Source organism: Siphateles boraxobius, unplaced genomic scaffold (assembly GCF_051911475.1).
Source record: "Siphateles boraxobius isolate OS27281-9 unplaced genomic scaffold, OSU_SipBor_1 13, whole genome shotgun sequence".
Classification (NCBI taxonomy): domain Eukaryota; kingdom Metazoa; phylum Chordata; class Actinopteri; order Cypriniformes; family Leuciscidae; genus Siphateles; species Siphateles boraxobius.
Genome location: NW_027508733.1, coordinates 4,136,562 through 4,157,626, shown reverse-complemented (window position 1 = coordinate 4,157,626; position 21,065 = coordinate 4,136,562). Strand labels below are relative to the sequence as shown.

General features: G+C 39.0%; 2 protein-coding genes across 7 annotated transcripts in view; both read left to right on the top strand.

Annotated features, from left to right (window-relative positions):
• Positions 1-788: 788 nt before the first annotated feature.
• The window catches only part of LOC143735203 (uncharacterized), a 151,010-nt gene continuing 130,733 nt past the window's right edge, over positions 789-21,065 (top strand). For 3 of the 6 annotated variants that reach the window (XM_077225276.1, XM_077225272.1, XM_077225271.1), the window contains exon 1: positions 852-1,214. In XM_077225276.1, the coding sequence (XP_077081391.1) occupies positions 1,175-1,214 (40 nt within the window). In that variant the 5' untranslated portion in view covers positions 852-1,174. Of the gene's footprint in view, positions 1,215-1,571; positions 2,182-2,285; positions 2,580-2,668; positions 2,804-2,937; positions 2,974-3,053; positions 3,096-4,330; positions 4,370-11,237; positions 11,585-11,958; positions 13,164-21,065 lie in introns of those variants that run through there. The other 3 variants (XM_077225269.1, XM_077225268.1, XM_077225274.1) reach the window with 3 other exon arrangements.
• Positions 13,765-17,532, top strand: LOC143735314 (uncharacterized). Its single transcript, XM_077225461.1, has 4 exons — positions 13,765-13,880; positions 15,229-15,272; positions 16,109-16,435; positions 16,605-17,532. Exons 1-4 carry the CDS (start codon positions 13,816-13,818, stop codon positions 16,736-16,738), a joined length of 570 nt encoding a protein of 189 aa, XP_077081576.1. The 5' UTR covers positions 13,765-13,815; the 3' UTR covers positions 16,739-17,532.

Sequence of the window (21,065 nt, the reverse complement as noted above, 5' to 3'; positions counted from 1 at the left end):
CCTTCTCAGCCGAGACTGCATCCGCTATCTAAAAACTTGTCCATTTTAAATAGTCCTGGCATTTATCAGCGTGTTCATGTCGTTGTGTTCTTTAAAAAAAAAAAAAAAAAAATTATTATGCTTGCAAACAATACAGAGATGACAAACATGCTATACAATTTTGTATCAGAATTACAAAAATGACAATACAAAATACAATAATATGTACAATGTCGTCTGAACATACATTTTTTGGTTATATTAAAGTTGATTAAACGTATTACCATTAACCGTGTTCTTGTCTGTTATGCAGATATTAATGTCAGATATTAATTTCATGTATTTTTCATGTCTGTTACATTATTATATAGTGTCAGTTTCGCTGTCTTGATCAGTGTTAATGAACAGAACAAAACTTGAACGTTTTCTGTCCTCTAGTGGACAATCAATATGTTACAGTTTTATATAATGTCAATGGGAGACTGCAGTTTTGGTCTGAAACTAAGCCTCATTTTAAACAAAACATGCTTTATTTGTAGGCTAAATTTATTTTTAGGCTAGAACTTTTTAATATTAATAAAAAAAAATGTCTTAAGTAATGATGTGTCAACTGTCTAATGGTAACAACATATTTTCATAGAATTTGCAGCATTACTCATGATATAAATGTTACAATTATCAGGATTTTTAGGCTACTTAATATTTTCCGTTAAAATTATTAGCCTGCATTTTTTAAAGTATTGAAGACATTAGTTTGACTTTGAACTTTGACTTATTGGTGGAGCTTACATTTTCTAACACACCCATTCACTGCGTCAAATGTCAAAAGGTTTGATAGTTGGCGTTGTGAGCTATACTTCCGGTGTGGGGAACAGAATCTGATCCATTTAAATCCCAGTGAATGAATGAACTTTCTTCCTCATTTACGGAACGCGGATTTATTGTTTTCCCTGCAGTGAAATAACCAAAAACAGTAACAAATATTTTTTTTCATTCGTGTAAACTCGTATATCTATCGATCTGAAGTCGGTTAAATACATATAATCAGCTCGCTTAGAAAAGTAATGACGTTAATCATCGCTGTCAGCTCATTTAAAGACGGCTCTATGACATCAAACAATCTGAGAGTCAATAGAAAACTTTCATAAATGGACTTTGTTTACTCATTTTTTACTCGCACGTAGGCTACAGAAATATGATGTTTATTTTAATTTTCGCCGGGATACTCGTGCACGGTGAGTAGAATTTTTTTTTAGGGGGAATCAGAGTAAAAAAAAGTCTTTGTGGTCTAGAGGTCTTTAAACTGTCTGGAGATCGTGAAAGAAAAACGTCTAATACTTGTATTAGTACAGGTGCAAGTAGCCTATTAAAAACTTACGAAAATAAACCGTGGTTTTGCTACACAAATCATAGTTTAACTATGGTTTTTGTTGGCATTAAAACTGTGGTTATACAAATGGTAATTAATCTTCCAAGAAACCATGGTTACTACACTTTTAATAAAATAAAATGTTCTTAAGGTATGAAAACAACATGATTCTTTGTTTCTGTGCTGAATCTGATGTCTTGTTCACCATTGCATTATTACTCAGGATTCAGTGAACTTACCTGAGAACTCACTTCTTATTCACCATTTTGTTGTTCCTGTATACACAAAATATCCTGCGGGACTTGAAATCTGGCCTTGAATCTTTAAAGACTTGAACAGGATTGCTGGAGGAATAAGACTTGAATGAATATTTCACCAAAACATTCAATTCTGCCATCATTTACTCTCATGTTGTTCCAAATCAATCCTACTTTATTCATTTTGTTGAACACAAAACTGAATTCTCTGCCTGAGAAACTGTCTCTTTTATTCAGGTAAGTTTGGTGTTACGGGTGAAGTGAAGTCAGTGTTCGTGATGGAGGGAGAGTCAGTCACTTTATACACTGATGTCACTGAAACAAAGAAAGCTGAGCTGATACTGTGGACGTTTGGAGCTGACAGCACTCGAATAGCTCAGATCAACAGAGACGTCAATAAGGTCTCATTATATGATAAAGTTCTTGATGGGAGATTCAGAGACAGACTGAAGCTGGACAAGACTGGATCTCTGACCATCACAAACACCACAACTGAACACACTGGAGCTTATGGATTTTTACAGATAATTGGTGGAAAAGAGGTCCCGCCCAAGAAATACAATATTATTGTTTCTGGTGAGTCATTCTCTGGATGTATTTGGTTTAATTTCATTGCATTGCAGTATCAATCTATTGTAGAGTGAAACATGTTATTCTCTTTGTTCTCTCATGTTTTCCAGCTCGTCTGCCTGTTCCTGTCATCAGCAGTAACTCTTCACCCTGTTCTTCGTCATCTTCATCATCATGTTCATTGGTGTGTTCATCAGTGGTGAATGTGAGTCATGTGACTCTCTCCTGGTACGCAGGAATGAGTGTATTGTCCAGCATCAGTGTGTGTGATCTCAGAATCAGTCTCTCTCTACCTCTGGAGGTGGAATATCAGGATAAAAACACCTACAGCTGTGTGCTGAACAATCCCATCAGCAACCAGACCACACATCTGGACATCCACACACTCTGTCACACATGTGCAGGTACAACAACACTGATGATATTTCACAGAGCTAATCAAGAAAGTGTTAGCAGTTCTAATAATGAAATGTTTTTTCTCTTTCCATGATAGCAGCAGGTTTGTCTGCAGGTGAAATAGCGCTGGTGTGTGTTGGTGTTTGTGCTCTGGCTGCAGTTTTGTGTGGTATTTTGTGTGGTATTTACTGTTGCCATCAACACAAGATGCTTAAGCGGCCAGATCAAGGTGGTACGTGTTACCTAGAGCTGATTTCACAAAAGATTGTTATTTATGCAAAATATATTTTTGTACGAAAGTTTACATTTACCTCTGTGTTCTTGTTTCGGATACATTCACATTATCTGTGTTTGTTTTTTTCCCAGATGGGGAAACATATGAGGACAGTTGTTCACAAAATGGTAAGTTACTGTACAACTGTGTGTCACTTGGTTGAAAGTTATTATGTCAGAAGGTCATTTGATGAAGTCTGTGATTTTAGTTAAAGCAGGTGCAGTTCCTTTGTTGGCCGTGGAGACAGACGGTAAGATATTATGTGCTTATATTACGATATTGTGTTTTTGTTCAGCATATGGTTCAAGTTGTGGTGAAGCCGATTATCTAAGAAACAGCATATAGAAAAACTATCTCTAACTTAATATCCCAGCTAACAAAAGTCTGTTCAACATTTTGCTAACGTTCACAGAATTCCATTCTATTTTAGAATTTTGCAAACAGTTTTAGAATGTTACTTTTACATTTTCTCTGAACCAAGTAGCTATTTCTGAATGTTGAGAGAACCTTTCCAGAACGTTAGCTAAACTTCTGAAAATGATTAACGTTAGCTGGGTGTATAAGGTGAGGTTGAACAGAAAACTGGAGGAGCAGGATTATAGATTGTCCTCATGAAGGGTGTGACTGAGTGGATGGCAGCGTGGGTTGTGGGAAAGCACATGGGAACCCCAAATAATTGGGATAATGTACATCCAGACGGATGTTATCGCAGAATTAATTTGTTTAACCCAAACGCTGGGTTGATGTAACCCAATTTGGACTGAAAGTTGTTCTTAATCTGTTAGTTAAAAAAAAAGGAGTCAAATAGAGTAGAGTCTATAGTTTAGGCAATAAACTATGGATAGTTTTCGTAAATAACTTCAGTTTATGGAGTTTAAAGTTGAGTGAACTTAAATTTGGAAGTTTACTTGTTACCTTTGCTTGAATAAGTTGGTGCAATATTCAATTCCTTAAAGTTGAAACCAATAAATAATTTTATAGTGTAGTGTTTTCCTTGGTGGCGGATTAAATAAATAAATAAATCTAATTTGGTTTTAAATCTAAATTATATTCATCTATGTTCATTGAACTGTTAAAATTTCATTTAACTGTATAAACTGTGTAGCTGTTGTTTTGCTATTTTTTCTTTTCTTCTCACATGCACATTGTTTCTTTTGATTATGTTAGCCCTTGTTCTCGTTTATAATGCATTTTTCCCTTTTGATAGTCATTCTGTGTGTGTAAAAGTGATTCTATAATGTCCAAGATTTCTGGGTTTAATTTTAAACCCATTTTGGGTTAATTTTAATCCAACAATGTAGTTATTTAATCAACTTGCTGGGTCAAAACAACTACTACCTAGTACTACTACTATAACTATACAATGCTGGGTTAAAAACAACCCAATTTGGGTTAATTTGGCAACTTATTTTCCAGAAAATCTGTTATTACAGCTTAGTACATCAACATTTACACCAGATTAACATTTGTGTTTGTTTTCACCAGGCGGGGACACGTCTAATCAGGAGAGAGATTTACAAAATAGTAAGTTACTATATGACTGTGAGAGGATTCATTCTGCTGTTCCTTTCAGACATCAAACACCATTACAAAGAACATTTATATCTACAATCATTCATTCATTTAGTTGAAGCTCTTATCCAAAGCAACCTAAACATTTTATCCTAAGGAGGGAGTATCATGAAAAATGCTGCATTGCACAACTATATAATTGCTCAGAAAAGCACACCCAGTGAAGATACCTGAAGAGATGTATCTGTGAGCTTCAGGATGGAGTTTGATAGTGTTAAAGGCTGCATGGAAATGGATAAACAGGGCTTTTTAAGCGGATAGCGGAGAAACTTTAGAGTCAGAACGAAGCTGAAATGATCACCAGTGTGTGAAGGAGAAACTAAAACATGAGTAAACGAGGTGATGGTGAGCTGTTTTAAACTATCAGTCGAGTGCTTGTCCACACACTGACCCAAAACTACAACACGGATTTGTGCAGGGAGTTATCACACAGAGAGGAGAGAGGTGTATTATGGATATTACAAATAATCAAACCTGTTTGCTGGGAGTTGTGGGAGAAAGGGTGTTGCTGTGTCCTCCAGGTTTCATGCCCTGGATGAGCTTTACAGACTGGCATTTCCACAGTCCCAAACACAGACTATCGCAGGTGTGGAGGTGTACAGAGACTGCAAGCTTGTTGGATCATGTAGTACAGCACAACGCTTCTCTGTTCCTCTGTCAAATTTGTCCGCCCTTTCGAATTTTCTAAAGAAACTACTTCTTTTAACAGCCAAGTTGGTCCAATTCGAATGAGATATGCATGATCTGGAGACCCTCATGACAAAAAGAATTATATATTTTTTTCAGTTTGATTGTTTCCAATATTAGCCAAAGATTTTTGGTGAGTTTAGCCTATTATGTATAATTGACTTGTATCTTCATTCTGCCAAGTCAAACTATAACCAGCAGCATCTGAAGGATTTTACAAAATTAGTGGCAATGACTGAAATAATAAAATTAAGTACAAGCAGTGGCGAGCCGAGCATTTCACACCTAGGCCTTCGGTGGTGTCCAACCTGAATGAATAACTTTTAATAGTGTAGCAGTGCACAGACTCTATAATTGTTGTTAAATTGCTGTTTTTATGTTGCACCGGCTGTTATTGGGTTAATGTGGAGAATTGGGAAAAGGCCGGTACAGAGAAACGAGTGAGTGAGTTCGGCGTGTGCGTTAGTGTTCAGTTGTTCTTGCGTCCCGATTATAAGTTCAGAAGCGTAGCCTCCCTTGACTTGTCCTTCAAGGGTTACAATAGTCCCTTGTCAGACGTTACAATATTATTAATGTTTAAAAAAAATAATAATAATGAAGTTTCGATCATACATTTCCAAGAAACATTAAGAGGAAAATCAGATTCACCACGGAAAAAACGGGGGCAAAAAAAGCATTATACTCAGCAAATCTACTGATTTTTTTTTTTTTTTTTACACAAAATTCATCCTAATTTCTTTCCTCAAAAATACTTAAATGACTCTGTTGTGTTGTGTTGGGTTCTTTTACAAATAAAGACCGATGCCTTGAATGTTCACTGAGCCGCTTTATTAACAGGCTGCCACAATAACATTGTGTCTCACTCCTTCTATCTCCTTGCTCAAAACGTACTTCCGCTATACATGCCCGTGTTGCCCTCTAGTGGTAACATGTAATATAGATTACACCACATCCCCCTTATTGAAGGTAAGTTAACTACTCTTAACTGGAACTCAAACCATTAGCATTTTCTTTTCCCTTATCAAACAGTTATTGAAACATAAGAACATTTTCTAAGCACAACTCCTATTAGATTAAGGCATACTCAGAACTTATTCACAGCATAACAGAAATGTTAATGCATTCTTTTACAGATCCAGTCTTTTTGGTTTTACCACTTCTCTACCAGACCTGGTTCGAACAACATCTGGTGCTTGATGTGCTTGTGGCTCAAAAAGTATCTCTGCAGGTGTGTTTCTTTCATTAGACTGGGTCAGTTGTGATTCAGTACGAGTCTCTGATATCGGCAAAGGCACAAGATGACTGCGATTCCTTCTCATAGTTCCCTGCGGTCCACTGATGACATAGGACCGTGGAGTTGGGTGGACAGATGTCACTGTGCCCGTTGCTTTAGCATTTGCAATCCAAACAGGGTTTCCGGGTATCAGTTTATCTTGATCTCTTGTTCTGTGTCTTTTGTTGAACCCTTCGGCTTGTCTCATCCTTCTCTCCCTCTCCACATGACGAAGTTGTCGAGGTTTGGCACACAAGGCTGTAAGGCCTCTGGTAGCATCGGCAGGGTGGTACGAAGTCGACGCCCCATGAGTAGCTGTGCAGGGCTGTAGCCATTTGCCAGCGCTGTGGTCCTATAGGCTAATAGAGCTCTGTACGGATCACTAGCTTTCTTGAGGAGATTTTGAACTGTTTGGACAGCTCTCTCCGCCTCACCGTTGCTTTGGGGGTACCTGGGACTACTGGTCACATGCTCAAAACAGTATTCACTTGCAAAGTCTTTCATTTCCTGACATGCAAACTGCGGGCCGTTGTCCGTGATCATTATCTCTGGTATTCCGTGGCGTGCAAATATTGATTTCAAATGCACAATGACATTGGCAGAGCGAGTTGGGCTGAGCTGAGCAATCTCTATATACCTAGAGAAGTAGTCCACTAGTAACAGGTAGTTTTTATCTTTCAGAGCGAACAAGTCAGCACCTAACTTCTGCCATGGTCTTTCAGGTAAATCTGTGGACATTAAAGGCTTTCTTGCATTGACTCTTTCCTGTATGCACTGTCTGCATTTGAGGACAAGTTCACTGATCTGGTTGCTTAAACCTGGCCACCACACTGCCTGACGGGCACGCTCTCTGCACTTAACCACCCCCTGGTGACCCTCGTGTATTTTGTCCAAAACTGAGTTTCTCATGTTAGCAGGAATAACTAACCTTGTGCCCCTTAGTAGTAGTCTGTTGTGCACACTCAGAACAGCTCTCTCAGGCCAGTAGTGCTTCACCGCTCCTTGTAGCTGGTTACGATCCGGCCAGCCTTCTGCACAGTACCTTATGACTTGAGAACAGACGCTGTCAGACATCAGCTGCTCTTGAAGATCTGCCAGGTATTTACTGCTTGTAGGAAGGCCCTCTAGCACAGATTCAAGGTAAATATTAGTGTCCTCCATAAGATCTGTATCAGCGCCAGTAACACAGTTTGTAAGCGGTAAGCGTGAGAGTGTGTCAGCTGTGGTGAGACTTTTGCCGGGGATGTGCTTTATCGTGTATGAGTACCTCATTAAGCGAATACGGAATCTCTGTATCCGAGGTGGAAGCGCATCGAAAGCTTGTCCTCCCAGAAGACTCACTAGTGGCTTGTGGTCAATTTCGAGTTCAAAGTGAAGACCTAGGATAAAGTCATTAAACCTCTCACAGGCCCACGTAAGAGCCAGTGCTTCTTTTTCCACCTGAGCATAGCGCTGTTCTGTAGGTGTTAATGATCCGGAAGCATAAGCAACTGGTGACCACACATCTCCCTCTTTCTGCAGCATGACTGCCCCCAGGCCAAATGAAGAGGCATCCGGGGAGATTTTCTGGGGCTTATTCGGGTTGTAGAGCTGTAACACAGGAGGAGAAGACAGTTCTTGTTTAAGGTTGTGAAACGCCTCTTGCTGGCCGTGCCCCCAGTACCACATATTCTTGGTTGAAAGTAAGTCTCTCAGTGGTTTAACCTTTTTGGAAAGATTTGGAATAAACTTCCCCAGTTGGTTCACCATACCGAGAAAGCTCCTGAGCTCACTCACATTGCTTGGCTCCTTCATGTCCTGAACAGCTTGGGTTTTGTCTGGATCAGGACTCATTCCATCTGCTGAGACGATGAATCCAAGGAATTTGACTTTTCGTTTGGTAAACTCACATTTCGACATGTTCAATTTAACGCCGGCTTTCTCTGCCCGCTGCAGGACAGCATGCAGTCTTGTGTCATGCTTGTCTACGGTCGATCCCCAGACCAAGATATCGTCCATGTGACAGACGACTCCCTCGAGATCTGCTGTAACCTCCGTCACCATCATGTTTTGAAAATGTTCGGGCGCGCTGGAGATACCAAATGGTAAACGGTTGAAGTGGTACCTGCCAAATGGCGTAATGAAGGTGGTGAGGAGTGCCGACTCTCTGGATAGTGGTATTTGCCAAAAGCCCATATTCGCGTCAAGTTTAGAAAAATACTGAGCACCTGTGAGCATGCCAAGTGTTTGGTCTACAGCAGGAAGTATGTATCTTTCACGACACACAGACTCATTTAAAGGTGTCATGTCCACACAGATACGCACCTTCTCTTTGTCCTTTTTGGGAGCTACAACCATGCCGCAGCACCAGTCGGTCGGCTCGTCCACACGACTAATAACTCCCAACCCTTCCATTCTGTCCAGCTCTTCTTTAACTTTGCCCATGAGCGGCAGTGGGACGCGCCTTGGCACTTTTAGCGAAAAGGGCTTTGCATCAGGTTTTAGTTTTATGGTGTATGGCTTTCGTACCCGCCCAAGTCCTTTGCATAACTTGAGGTATGCTTTATTCACTGTCTCTTCGTTTATAGAATCGACTCTGGCGATAAGCTTCAGTCTCACCGAAGCTGTTCTACTCAGCAGTGCTACGCGGAGGTTTCGGACTACATAGATCTTCTCCGTAGTGCTCCTGTCCCCATACACAATAGTCTCTGTGGTAGACACCAAAACAGTTAACGCAGCCCCACCCGGTCCATAGAGTGGTTTTTCTGCCTTGTCCAATGTTTTGTCTTTGAGTTTGAAGCTCACAAATGTTTGTTCGGAAATAGCGGACACATCTGCTCCGGAGTCTAACTTGAAGGTCACCTTATGTCCGCCCTCATTTATGTCCGCCAGCCATGGTTCTTCTCCAGAATCCACCTCACCCTGAAAAAGCCCAGCCGCACTGTCCGCAACCTCGTTCACAGATGTGCGAGCCTTATAGACTCTACCATAGTGTCCGCGTTTTCCGCAGTTATGGCATTCTGCATTTTTTGCTGCGCATTGTACTGCTGCGTGCGCGGGCACTTTGCCAACCTTGGAACATGTTTTACTGTCATCTTTGGTCTGCTGAAACTTCAGAGACTTAAACTGTTTTTGCTCTTTAGTTTTGAACTTGTTCAGCTTGGCTTTTCTGACTTGTACTGCATCCATAGCTGTTTTGCTGGCGATAACTTCGCCTCTCAGGTCAGTTTGCTGTCTCTTTATTTCTTCAGATTGTCTTGCCATAGTGATAGCTTTAGCTAGGGTAAGATCTTTGTCAAGCTGCATTCTTTCTGACGGAGACGAATCTTTAAGACCCACTACAAGCCTATCTCTCAAAAGATCATCATGAAGAGCACCGTACTCACAGTTTTCTGCTAGTGCATAAAGAGCTGTAATAAATGTGTCCACAGGTTCTGATGGCTGTTGCACTCTCTTGTTAAATTCTGCCCTCTCGTAAATCACATTCTTTCTTGGGACAAAATGTCTGTCGAAAGCTGTTTTGACTGCATTGTATTGCTGGCGCTGCATGGCCGTTAGCCCAAGCCCTCTTAGCACGTCGTCAGCCTCGTCTCCCATGCAATAAACCAGAGTATTAACTTGGTTTGCTTCCGAAGTGTTATTCAGGTTACTTGCCAGTCTAAAACGCTCGAACAGTCTACTCCACCTTTCCCACTCTTGGGGCTTTGCAAAATCAAACGGCTCCGGTGGTTTGATGGTGAAGGTTGCCGCCGCCATTACTGGACCCGCCACCGCTGCTGCTCCCGCTGCTGAGGCTCCTCTCTCTTGTTCTTCCTCACTCATAATCGCTAGCCGGGCGCAAAGCTGACTTTTTCCTCAAAGCACAGCCACTTCTGACACCATGTTGTGTTGGGTTCTTTTACAAATAAAGACCGATGCCTTGAGTGTTCACTGAGCCGCTTTATTAACAGGCTGCCACAATAATATTGTGTCTCACTCCTTCTATCTCCTTGCTCAAAACGTACTTCCGCTATACATGCCCGTGTTGCCCTCTAGTGGTAACATGTAAAATAGATTACACCACAGTTGTACATGTTATCTGTGCGTTTCATTCCCAAAACCTTTTCTATCGCCATCGAGGCTAATGCTGAAAGTTGAGTCTGTCCCGTCGCATTTCTGGCATCAGTTTTACTTGGCGTTAGTGCTGAGAGTGTCCGCTCGAAAGAAGCAGTGGACACAGGGACAGTCACCGCAACACATGACGATGTGTACAGCTGACCCATGCTCTCTCATAGAGTTTTGAACGCAATCAATGAGATTAGTGGGACTTTTGCCTTCAAAATCAGACCTGACATACATTACAGTCAGTCAGTTCTGTTTTTACTCGGACCGATCGAACAGTGTGCGTGACTCTGCGTTAAGCTGGATAAGGCTGAATAAGGGATTTTTTCCAGTAGGTTTGAACCTGCTGTTGGTCGAGGAGGGAAAGAAACATTCATTTGTGGGTTGTAAAACTATTAAATCTACAGGAATATACAATGCAGTTCGCTACAGATACGGTTAGCTAGCTTTGAATACAGTACTGCACTCTGAACAACCAATCAAAGCATGAGAAAATCCCGACGTTATTGTACGCCTACTAGATGGCCCCAGTGCAGTCAAAGCTAAATCTGATTGGCTGATTAAATCTGACTGATTATCTGATTGGTTAAAGCAACAGTTTCATTGCCATTCATTGTAAGCTACAGGCGCCGCACCATTGATTCTGAAGGCCTCAAGGCAACCAGCGAAGCCACCGTGTTTCTTTTTCGTTAAAAAAACGAATTAAACGTGATCCTTGGTGTTTAGCAATACAACTGCGGTTCGATCACATCTGAAAAACTGTTTCTGTTTGTTCTCCAGGTGTGTTTGTTAAGGAAGATAAAATCACGTCAGTGTCGGTGAAGGAGGGACAATCTGTCACGCTACACACTGAAGACACTGAAATACAGGGATTGAAGATGATATGGTGGTTTGCTGATTCCAAAAAACACAATGCTAAATTTGCTGTCGTAGCTACACTGAATAAAACAAACAATGAAGAACTTCCATATAATAGAAAAATTCTCAAATTCAAAGAGAGTTTAAAACTGAACCTCAGCACTGGATCTCTCACCATCACGAACATCACAGCTAAACTCTGTGGACATTATAAACTCCACATCACCAGCGAGGGACAGATGAGCATTCATACATTCATTGTTGATCATGTGAGTAGGTCTTTCAAAGCTTTTAAATGCCTTACTAACATGAAAACTTTTAATACTTCATTACATTTTATAATTGGTTTCATTTATATAGCGCTTTTCTAGGTACTCAAAGCTCTTTACATATGGAAGGGGAAATGTCCTCAACCACCATAAAGACAGATTATAAAATAAAGGAATACAGTTATATGTTATTTGCATCTTTTTTATTAAACAGAGACACATTATGTAGTTTTTCTGTCTTTGTCAGAGCTCCATATTTCATTGTGAATAGTTAAAAATCACTGTAGTGGGAAGCCTAATTTAATTTGTAGATAAATGGGAACATTAAAAACTTTACCTATTTTTACCTTCTATGATTCTTTATTTTCTTACAGGTTCCATTGAATAGAAAGCAGATCATAATCCGGAGACAAACCTGCCCTTGATTACAGTATATAAACACAGTATTTAAATTCCACTGACAAAAACATGAAACATTTAGCTATTTTTTTAACTTTTTTTTATACATTAAAAAAAAAGAATTAACCATCTAATGATAAAATGCCTTAATGATAAAGATAAGAGTTCTGTACGGCTGACATAAAACGTATGTTTAGTCACACTACACGTATTTATCAGGAGAAAGGAGATATTCATCACAACAGTTAATTTGTGTATATTATTTTAAAACTGCTGTACTGTTATTATACTAATATTTTTAGTATTTTAGTATTAACTCTTTCCCTACCAGAGTTTTTTTTTTTTTTTACGTTTTCACAAGTTTCATCGCCCCCAGAATATTTAGTTTTACGAATATCTGAACATGCAATCCATCAAAAGAAAGAACCAAGCCTCTGTTTTATTCTTCATGCATTCTTTTTTATTAGCCCACATTACTCGAATGTGGGTAAGTTTAAAAAAAAAAACATTTTGAAAAAAAAGTTGAAAAAATCACGTTTTTGTCAAAGACTACATCCAGATGGGATTCAGAACGATGATCAGAACACAGATTGAGTAGCTCGAGTCCATCAACACCCATAAAGCTTCACAGTCCTGTAGCTCGTTCTGGGTCAACATTTCATTCACATTTCATTTAATTCACTTGTTGGATCTTCTTCCCCTGTGTTTTGATCAGGAGATTCAGTATTCTTTCAGATGATGAGTAATAGCGCCCCCTACCGTATAGCAGTGAAAGCGGAAAATTCCGTCAATGGCAGGGAAGAGTTAATAGTTTCTGCATATTTTTCCCCTTTTATGTATATAAAGTATTTAATGAAGTTATGACATGTGCTATAAAATGTGCCTTGATCTTTTGATATATACGAGGTCTTTGTACATCATGCAGGGTTATTATAGACAAAGCGTTTATTTAATCAAGCAAAAAGTGATGAAAATCCTGGAAAAAAACTGCACTTGTTTAATATTTTCATGATACTTATACAAATCACTGTAAAACAATATTTTTTTAAATGTATAAATATACAATCTTTTATTTGTACAGCTTTGTAAATTGTATTTTTGTTATTTTATATATATATAATTTATATAGGCCTATATGTATATACAGTACGCATTTGTAAAGAAAAATATATTTTTAATCAAAGCTATGTGTTTGGTCCTTATGTTCAAAATATCAAATGTGCATATGTGTTTTAGACTATGTGCTGAACACTGTAATCAAATCCAATCATTCATTAGGCTATTTAAAAATTAGCCTACATTTCGTGCATTAAAATTAGTAAAAAAAATTATGATCGTAAGAAAAAACCAACGAAAGTTAGAAACTTCCGAGGAGAGCAAATCACCTTTCAAACACATTTATGATGGTGGCATCACATTCTTACAAGTTGTTTAAGGCAAATAGTGTTGATTATATGTTTGAGTATATTAGGATGCATGTTGTTTACTGGATGTGTACCCATTCAGTTTGCTTTAACTTGTCAATGTATGTTTGTTTGGGCTCAACCGCTGAAGAACCGATATCGCTGACATACATATATAGCAGTATAGATCACTTTATCACTTACTTTAAAAACGCACGTTTTCAAATATGACCATAACTGCTTCAAAATTACTCATACGTTGAAAAAAACACTCGAGGTAACCAGGGGCGGAGCTTTGACGTCATCCCAGCATCTGCGAATCACCTTCACCGAGAGGCGGGGCAACATTCACAACTTTCACTTGTACAGAGAAGCCACACCTTTTGAATTTAGAAATTACTGTAGTTGACTTCTAACCTGAAATGCAGTATGACGCTTTTGTTGACAGCTAATTGTGAGAATATCCCTCACACACAGTACAACACGTACCGACGGTAAGACGGCTTCCTCAATTTAAACTGCACGATGTAGAGTTAAATATATAAGTCTATCATCATTCATTTTCATTGTACTCGTGAGATTCGGAAGGGTTTTAGGCGTGTGATATTGAATTATTGTTGTATTTAGTCAGTAGCCTATGTACCATGATTTAAGGCGCAATGTGTGATAGAATGACTTATGTATAGGCAATGGATTTTTTTTTTAAAGAAACGAATAGACCCCTTTTCAGTTGGTAAAAATGGTGACGTTTTTCTGTGGGCGGAGCTTAGGTGGAGGCAGAACGATCCCTCTGGCCGCTTCCCTAACGTTAGCAAGTTTCGTTATCCTGTTTTTTTAACAATGACTGGAGAAAATCCGATTTTATCTTAATGTGCAAGGCCACTCTCTGTCCAGGACCGCGATTGTTATTTGCAAAAGTTAATTTTAACGTACGGAACCAGATTGGCTGACCCGTAGCCGTTACACGCTCACTCAATGGACCATGTGACAGGATTAATGTTACCTCGGTTGAGTGGCATGACTTCTACACCTACCTTATAGAGTAACCGAGTGTAAAGAGAAACTGAGGGCATATACATCTTTAGATGACTATAACTATGTGATGAATGGTCACGTACAAGACTTGTGTGGTTCGTACGATCCACAGTTCTGCCTAGCCAGCGCCCATAAGACGACAATGTAAAGAGTGTCATTACGGTGCAATTTTAATGATGTGAATATTTTCTAGAAATAAAAATTCCAGATACAGCATATTCATTTTTCATTGATTCTTGCACCCAACAACACAACAAGATGACATTTAATAATAATAATAACAATTTAAGCTCCTTATTATGTAGCTGAATCTGTGCTGGTTTGTATTGTCCGCCTGCAGTTTTCCCTTCGTTTTGCCTCCAGCTAGCGCCGTGACGTAACTGTGACGTAGGCTCGAAATTGGTCTATATGCATGGGGACATTTTTGAATTTATTAATTCAAAATTCTGTTTCAACACTCATTGACAGACATGGTGAAAAAAACTTAAACCATGTGCATAACGCCGTGAACTGTAAACACAGTAAATCATGCAGAGTGATGCTTCATTCATTCCATTGAACAAAATATCTACCAGTTAAAAGACTTTGACCAATCAGGTTTACCTTCAACTGTCAGAGCCAATGTAACGTTAGATGTGATTACTTATGTGTAGATGTGATAGATACAAGATAGACGTGTGATTAATTCTCACATTTGAAAGACATTTTTTGGTAATGATTTTTTTGAATGAATATTTTTAATTTATTTTTGTACACCTAACATTGCTCAGCATAATAGTTATTTAAATGTTCTCTCTTGATTTTCAGATGCTGTTTCTTCTTCTATCTGTTGGTGCTGTTGATAGATACAGGTAAGTTAAGAACAGAGGAAATACTGTACAGTAGTGATAATGGTCGATCTAGAAACACTGAAGCTTAGAAACCTTTATTAATCTTTTGTTTAGAAATATTTGTTAGCCTGTTTCAAACTGCCAAAGTCACGTAATTTCAGCAACGGCTCTGAAAATAATTTTATTTTACATTATTTGAATGGTTCACCGCTAGGGGGCGATGATCACTGTGAACCCATAAATCGTTGAGATCGCCCCCCAGCGGGGAACATAACCATTGAACAAATATCTATGGTTTTTACCTGATCTCTCATCAGTTTGATACATTTGGGACGTTTTAATGAGACATTAGTATAATTGAAAGGAATAATATTAGTATATAGTTGAGCAATCCATGGAACAAACAAAACAAACCCTGGAAATTGATAAAGAACACATATTACACAGACACTTGATAATTAATCTTATTAGATGATTAGTTAATTGCATTTGATAGATTTTACTTTTAAAACAACATTTGGAATTGGTTTGTAAAAGGTGTTTTATGCATGTTTGGCCTGAGTGTCTGTTGCAAATACACCGTTCTGACCAGCAGGGGCCGCCAAAACTTTTCCAGCATTATTTAAGAAGTTCCAAAGAACATTTTACATTTGAATTAAAGAAAATATGACGGTACAACGAGTCACTGATCAATGTAAATTTATTTTTAAGCTATACTTGATTTTGGAATTAGAAATTAAGAAATAATTGTATTAAAATTAAATGTATATTAAAAAAACGAACAGATTTGGACTCCACTGTATAATAATAGTGAACGATTACATATATGTAAAACTAAAAAAAGTTGTGTTTTCTAGCCTCTCAGCACAGGTCGGTTGAAGATGTTGAAGGAGGCTCTGTTGTTTTGCGGTGCAGTCACAGAAGCATTTTACTTGAAGACAAACAACTGACAATCCACTGGACACACAACAACACCAGGAATGTATACGATATTATCCATGGAAAAGTTTCTGTTGAGACACAAGACCCAGCGTACAAGAACAGAGCAGAAGTTTTACCTGAAGAGCTCAAGAAGGGCCAGATCTTGCTCAGACTCACCGATCTTCAGCTCTCCGATGGAGGAACGTACATCTGTTTTGTTCCAGCTGTGAGAGTTCGTCACAGTACACAACTGGTGGTCAAAGGTGTTGTAATAACTACTGTTGTTCATCAGTTTTAATTTCTGTGTGTTTATAATCAAAGTAATATAAGCTGTGCACTTATTTTTCTCCGAGCATAATAACTTGTTTTATAGTAGCGCTACTGTTAGTGTTTACTCCTAATTGTGTTTTTGTTTGTTGGTTTGCCTCACAGAAAGATCATTCACAAAATGCACAACTGCTCAAATAAGAAGCCATGGAACAAAAGCAAGGCTGGGAAAGACTCTGCTCCTCCTAATCTCATCTCCTGCACTTTATTTAAATATGAATTTTGACCGTTCAATGTAAATATTTTATAGTTGAAAACCACACTATTTATATAACTTTGTATAACTATTGAAATGAGAACTGAAATATCTATACCCACTGAGCAAGCCACGTCTGTGGACATACTAAACAGGTTGATATCTCGTCCGTCCGTCCAGGCCATGATCTGGACGTCCATTGACATCTAGAATTAGTCGATAAATGACGTGAATGAAGATGTCCAATCTGGCCACAATCTAAACGTCCACTGACATCCAGAACTAGTTCAGAATAGACGTTCATACTGGCTAATCTGCACGTCCGTTGACATTCAGAATTAGTTGATGAATGACGTGAATAAAGATGTCCAATCTGGCAAAAATCTAATTAGGCCTATGATTCATATTAGCATTAAATATCTTTGCTGCGTCCTTTCTAGAACAGACAAGGGCTTTCTAGCCTCGCTGCTCGCTTCAGCATCGTCCATAGACCGCAAAACAATCAGCGGATGGCGGGCGGGCGCTGCTTTGAAATTTGTTCAAAAAACGTTTGTGCGGATGATGAGTTTTGTGATGCGGTTGAGGATTAAATAATACCCCATCCGCGCATCTCTATCGATTACAACATTGAACACTACACAAATAGTAATTTTATGTTTTTAATTTAGGCGATACATTTTTCATAGGAGGTGCCGGATCCAATAAAAAAATGTCCCGGATCCAACGTCGGATGTTCCGTCGTGTTCCGGCTCAAATTAAGCCTTGTCTATACATTTTGTGATGCAATCTTTAAAGCATTTGGTGAAGTAATCAATAAAGTTTGAATTCTGAACCATTGAATATTCTCCTATATTTTGATTCTTCTATATTAAGGTTTTCACTGAGGGGTCTGTGAAGATTTCAAACAGATTTTTTTAATCACGAGACCGGCGAGATGCCTCCACAGTGTGGGAGATACGCGGCGTGATTGACAGCTTTGACACCAAATGGATATACGTGAAAATCAGATGACATGATTTCACAACTTTTCATTGGTCATTTAGATATGTCAACAATGCATACTGTTTTGTATTGAAACCAAGCCTGTCATGTGGGTACCAGAGCCCGCAAAGACTCGAGCCATAACAGCTTCATCCAACACGCTGCCGCCGCGCTCTCGTGTGCGTCACTTCAGAACGCCTATGAGCGGCTTTGCTTAAACTAAAGAAAAAAATGTGAAAGTGAAACCGCTGTAGGATGATGTGGTGAGAGCCCTTAAGGATTTCCTCTAAAGACAAGACACTGCGTTCGGTCTTAGTGGGGCAAGGGTTTGGCAGTGACCCCATGCGAGACAAGAACTACTTCACACAAGTTTTAATTGCAACCAATGTGACCTGTTCAAAAACAGATAAAAACTTGGTCTAAAACTCGGTCTAATAGATATTTGTAGTAACGAAACGGCTGATTAATAAGGAAGTATGGAATCAGTACATCAACACAATCGTATGATCAATAAAATCATGTGAATAAATATATTTTAGGATTTGACACGTCATGAATATGAAGGAGGAGGTTTTATGCATGTTTATGACAACTCTCATTAGTGTAATTTGCTCAATTATGACATTTTTAATGCAAATATTACATTGTTTGACATGTCTTTTGACTTAACCAATACATAACAACCTGTCAGTGTCTTTCTCATGACAACTTGACATTAGCAAGACAACGCAACCTGTCATTAATATTTAATAAACATGACATAGCAGATTATTTATCAAACTTTGTTTTTCTCAGTCTCTTTGGTGCATGTGTCAAATCATCTTTAATATTTGCAAAGAAGTATGTGCATTCTCAAAACAATTCGTACAAACAGCACTTTGGATTACGTGCAAAAGCCTGTAACTTAGGCTACTCGAAATATTTAGTAGAGACCATAGACTGTAAAAAAATATGGACGTAGTGTCCGTGACGTCACCCGTAGGTTTCTGAAGAGCGTTTCTGAAGCCTAAAGTGGGCGGGGCTAACCGTCGCCATCTTTGGCAGCGCGTCACCTCTCGTCACTCCCGGATACAATAAAATGGGCAAAGAGGCGGGGCGTGGGTGGAGCTGAGGTGCTAATGCTATGCTACTGGCCTCGCGCTGAAGTGACTGCTGATTAAAGAAATAAAGCCAACAGTTAAAGTTCATGTTTTTGCCCTTCGAAATACTATAATAGTTAAAAGACGTAACTAAAAGTGAGACTATGTGTATCGTGATGCATTATTATTCTGCTAGTTAAAAATGTATTATCATGCAGTAACTTACAATATTGCCCTGAGCTTGTGACAGTGATTCATGCGCATACATGTCAGTCAGCGCGGCATAGCACGCAGGGTTGCCAACTCTCACGCATCTGGCGTGACACTCACGCATTCAGCCTCAATCTCACGGTCTCACGCTCAACAAAGAAATCTCAGGCTAGATTTCACTCATGGCACATTTTTTTCACTCATGTGCACTAATTTCCGAATTACTATAAACAAGTTCAGGCTCTTAACTACTGATTGGACCACTGCTGTGTCTAATGCCTTTCTCTGATTGTTGATTCGCTGGAAACAATTGTCGTCGTACGTTAGTGACGTCCGTCTGCTGTCTATTTATTACGAAAAAACAACAAAATTGTCAGACATCCATTGGTGCATGCGAGGGAAACAACTGGAAGACAGCACTCGTTGTTCTCTCCATACTCGACGACAACGACGGAATCCAACGGAGTGGGCGATGATATAATGCGTGTATTAAATTGTATGAAATAATCCCGAAAAAAGCACAAACACGGCAGAGATGGCAAGAACAGCAGCTGCTGGAATTAGCTGAGGGTGACTAACAGGCAGCAGACACTCGGCTGTCACTCAAGTGGCCACGCCCTTCATTATGCAGAACTGTAAGGCTTAATTTTATTTAAACGGATGAGTTGTAAAAAAATTCACCCCCTCACAGTTGTCATGAAGGGCTAAATTAGCTATATAGACCAAAACAACTTTTGACACCAGGCTGAAAACATTTTTTTCTGCTGTTAAGTTGGGCCTTTTAACATGGGGGAGATACAGATTTGACTCACTTTTGCTGCCAGCCTCAAGCGGCCAGTCGATGAATTGCAGTTTAATTCACTTCCGTGTTGGTTTCAAGAGAAAGACGGGGAGGTTGCCGCTTGGTTGAGACTCATCCTATTCTACCCTTGATTGGGTAATACTCGCCGCCATTGTTTGTTTGATTGGTTTGTTTAATACCATCAGGTTCAGGGCCAATCATAGTCAGAGGAGGGCGGGTCTTTTGGCAGAGAGTTGATACGAGAGCTCCTAGACCCAGAGCTGGACCGAGCCTTTTGGAGGCCCTAAACAGAATTTGATTTGGGGGCCCCCTCCCACTACGCGGAGTCACCTGATCTTGACGATTATTGACACAAATATCACGCAATAATGATACATTATAAATTTATACAGTGAGGTTATGTATTAATACAAAATAAATACTTAATAAAAAATAGATGCCTACTTAAAAAAGTTTTAACTTTTACTTTACTCTTTTACTAACTCTCTGAAACTTAAAACAAACTGTCTCAAAACATCAAATAAATTATTTGATAAAATAATGACAAAACTGAGAAATCAGAAACATAATAAGAGCAAGGGTTCAACGATGACAATTATTGTTGAAAACTGTAAAAATATTATTATTTCTCAACTGTCTCAATACAGTGTAACTGTCCTCAAAATCTTTTTATTTATTTATTATTATTGTAACAGACTTTGTTGGATTGCACATGACAGAATCCAACAAAGTCTGTTACTATAATACCGGTGATGTACTGGCACTCGTTGTATATGTGTGTATGCAATGTATTTTTCCCGGCCGTCGCCATCTTGGCCGCGAGTCACTCCCGAATAACCCAAAAATGGGCAAATAGTGATACACTACAGATTGTTTCAAGGCAGCTTTACATTCGGGGCTTGCCGTAGATAGGAATGGGCCAAATGCTGCACAAAACATACCGTAAATAATCATGCAAACATACTTTTATCTTGCTCTTTTTTTCTCCTCCTCTGTCATTTTCTTCTTTCTATTTTCGGCACCAGAGGGATACGTCCTTTTTTTGTGACAATTTAATCCTTTAATAGCCTACTGTAGAATTAACAATAGGTCTGAAAACATAAAAAAATAGGTTTTCTTACCAATAATAAAAATAGTCATGTCAACGGACATGTATTGATGATTTTACATAGACCCACACAAATAGTTGAATAAACAAATAAGATTTTGCAGTATGGCAGCCCCTTTCAAACAGAGATTCCGGAAAATAAACGGATAAAGTGACCCGTGATTTGAACCGGGTTCGTTTGATTTTGGTT

What these genes read in the sequence shown, in the direction of transcription:
- LOC143735314 (XM_077225461.1), top strand. Translation starts at nt 13,816, where the DNA reads ATGACGCTTTTGTTGACAGCTAATTGTGAGAATATCCCTCACACACAG. An exon ending in GGTGCTGTTGATAGATACAG is followed by an intron (nt 15,273 to 16,108) that starts GTAAGTTAAGAA and finishes TGTGTTTTCTAG; the next exon opens with CCTCTCAGCACAGGTCGGTT. An exon ending in TACACAACTGGTGGTCAAAG is followed by an intron (nt 16,436 to 16,604) that starts GTGTTGTAATAA and finishes TTTGCCTCACAG; the next exon opens with AAAGATCATTCACAAAATGC.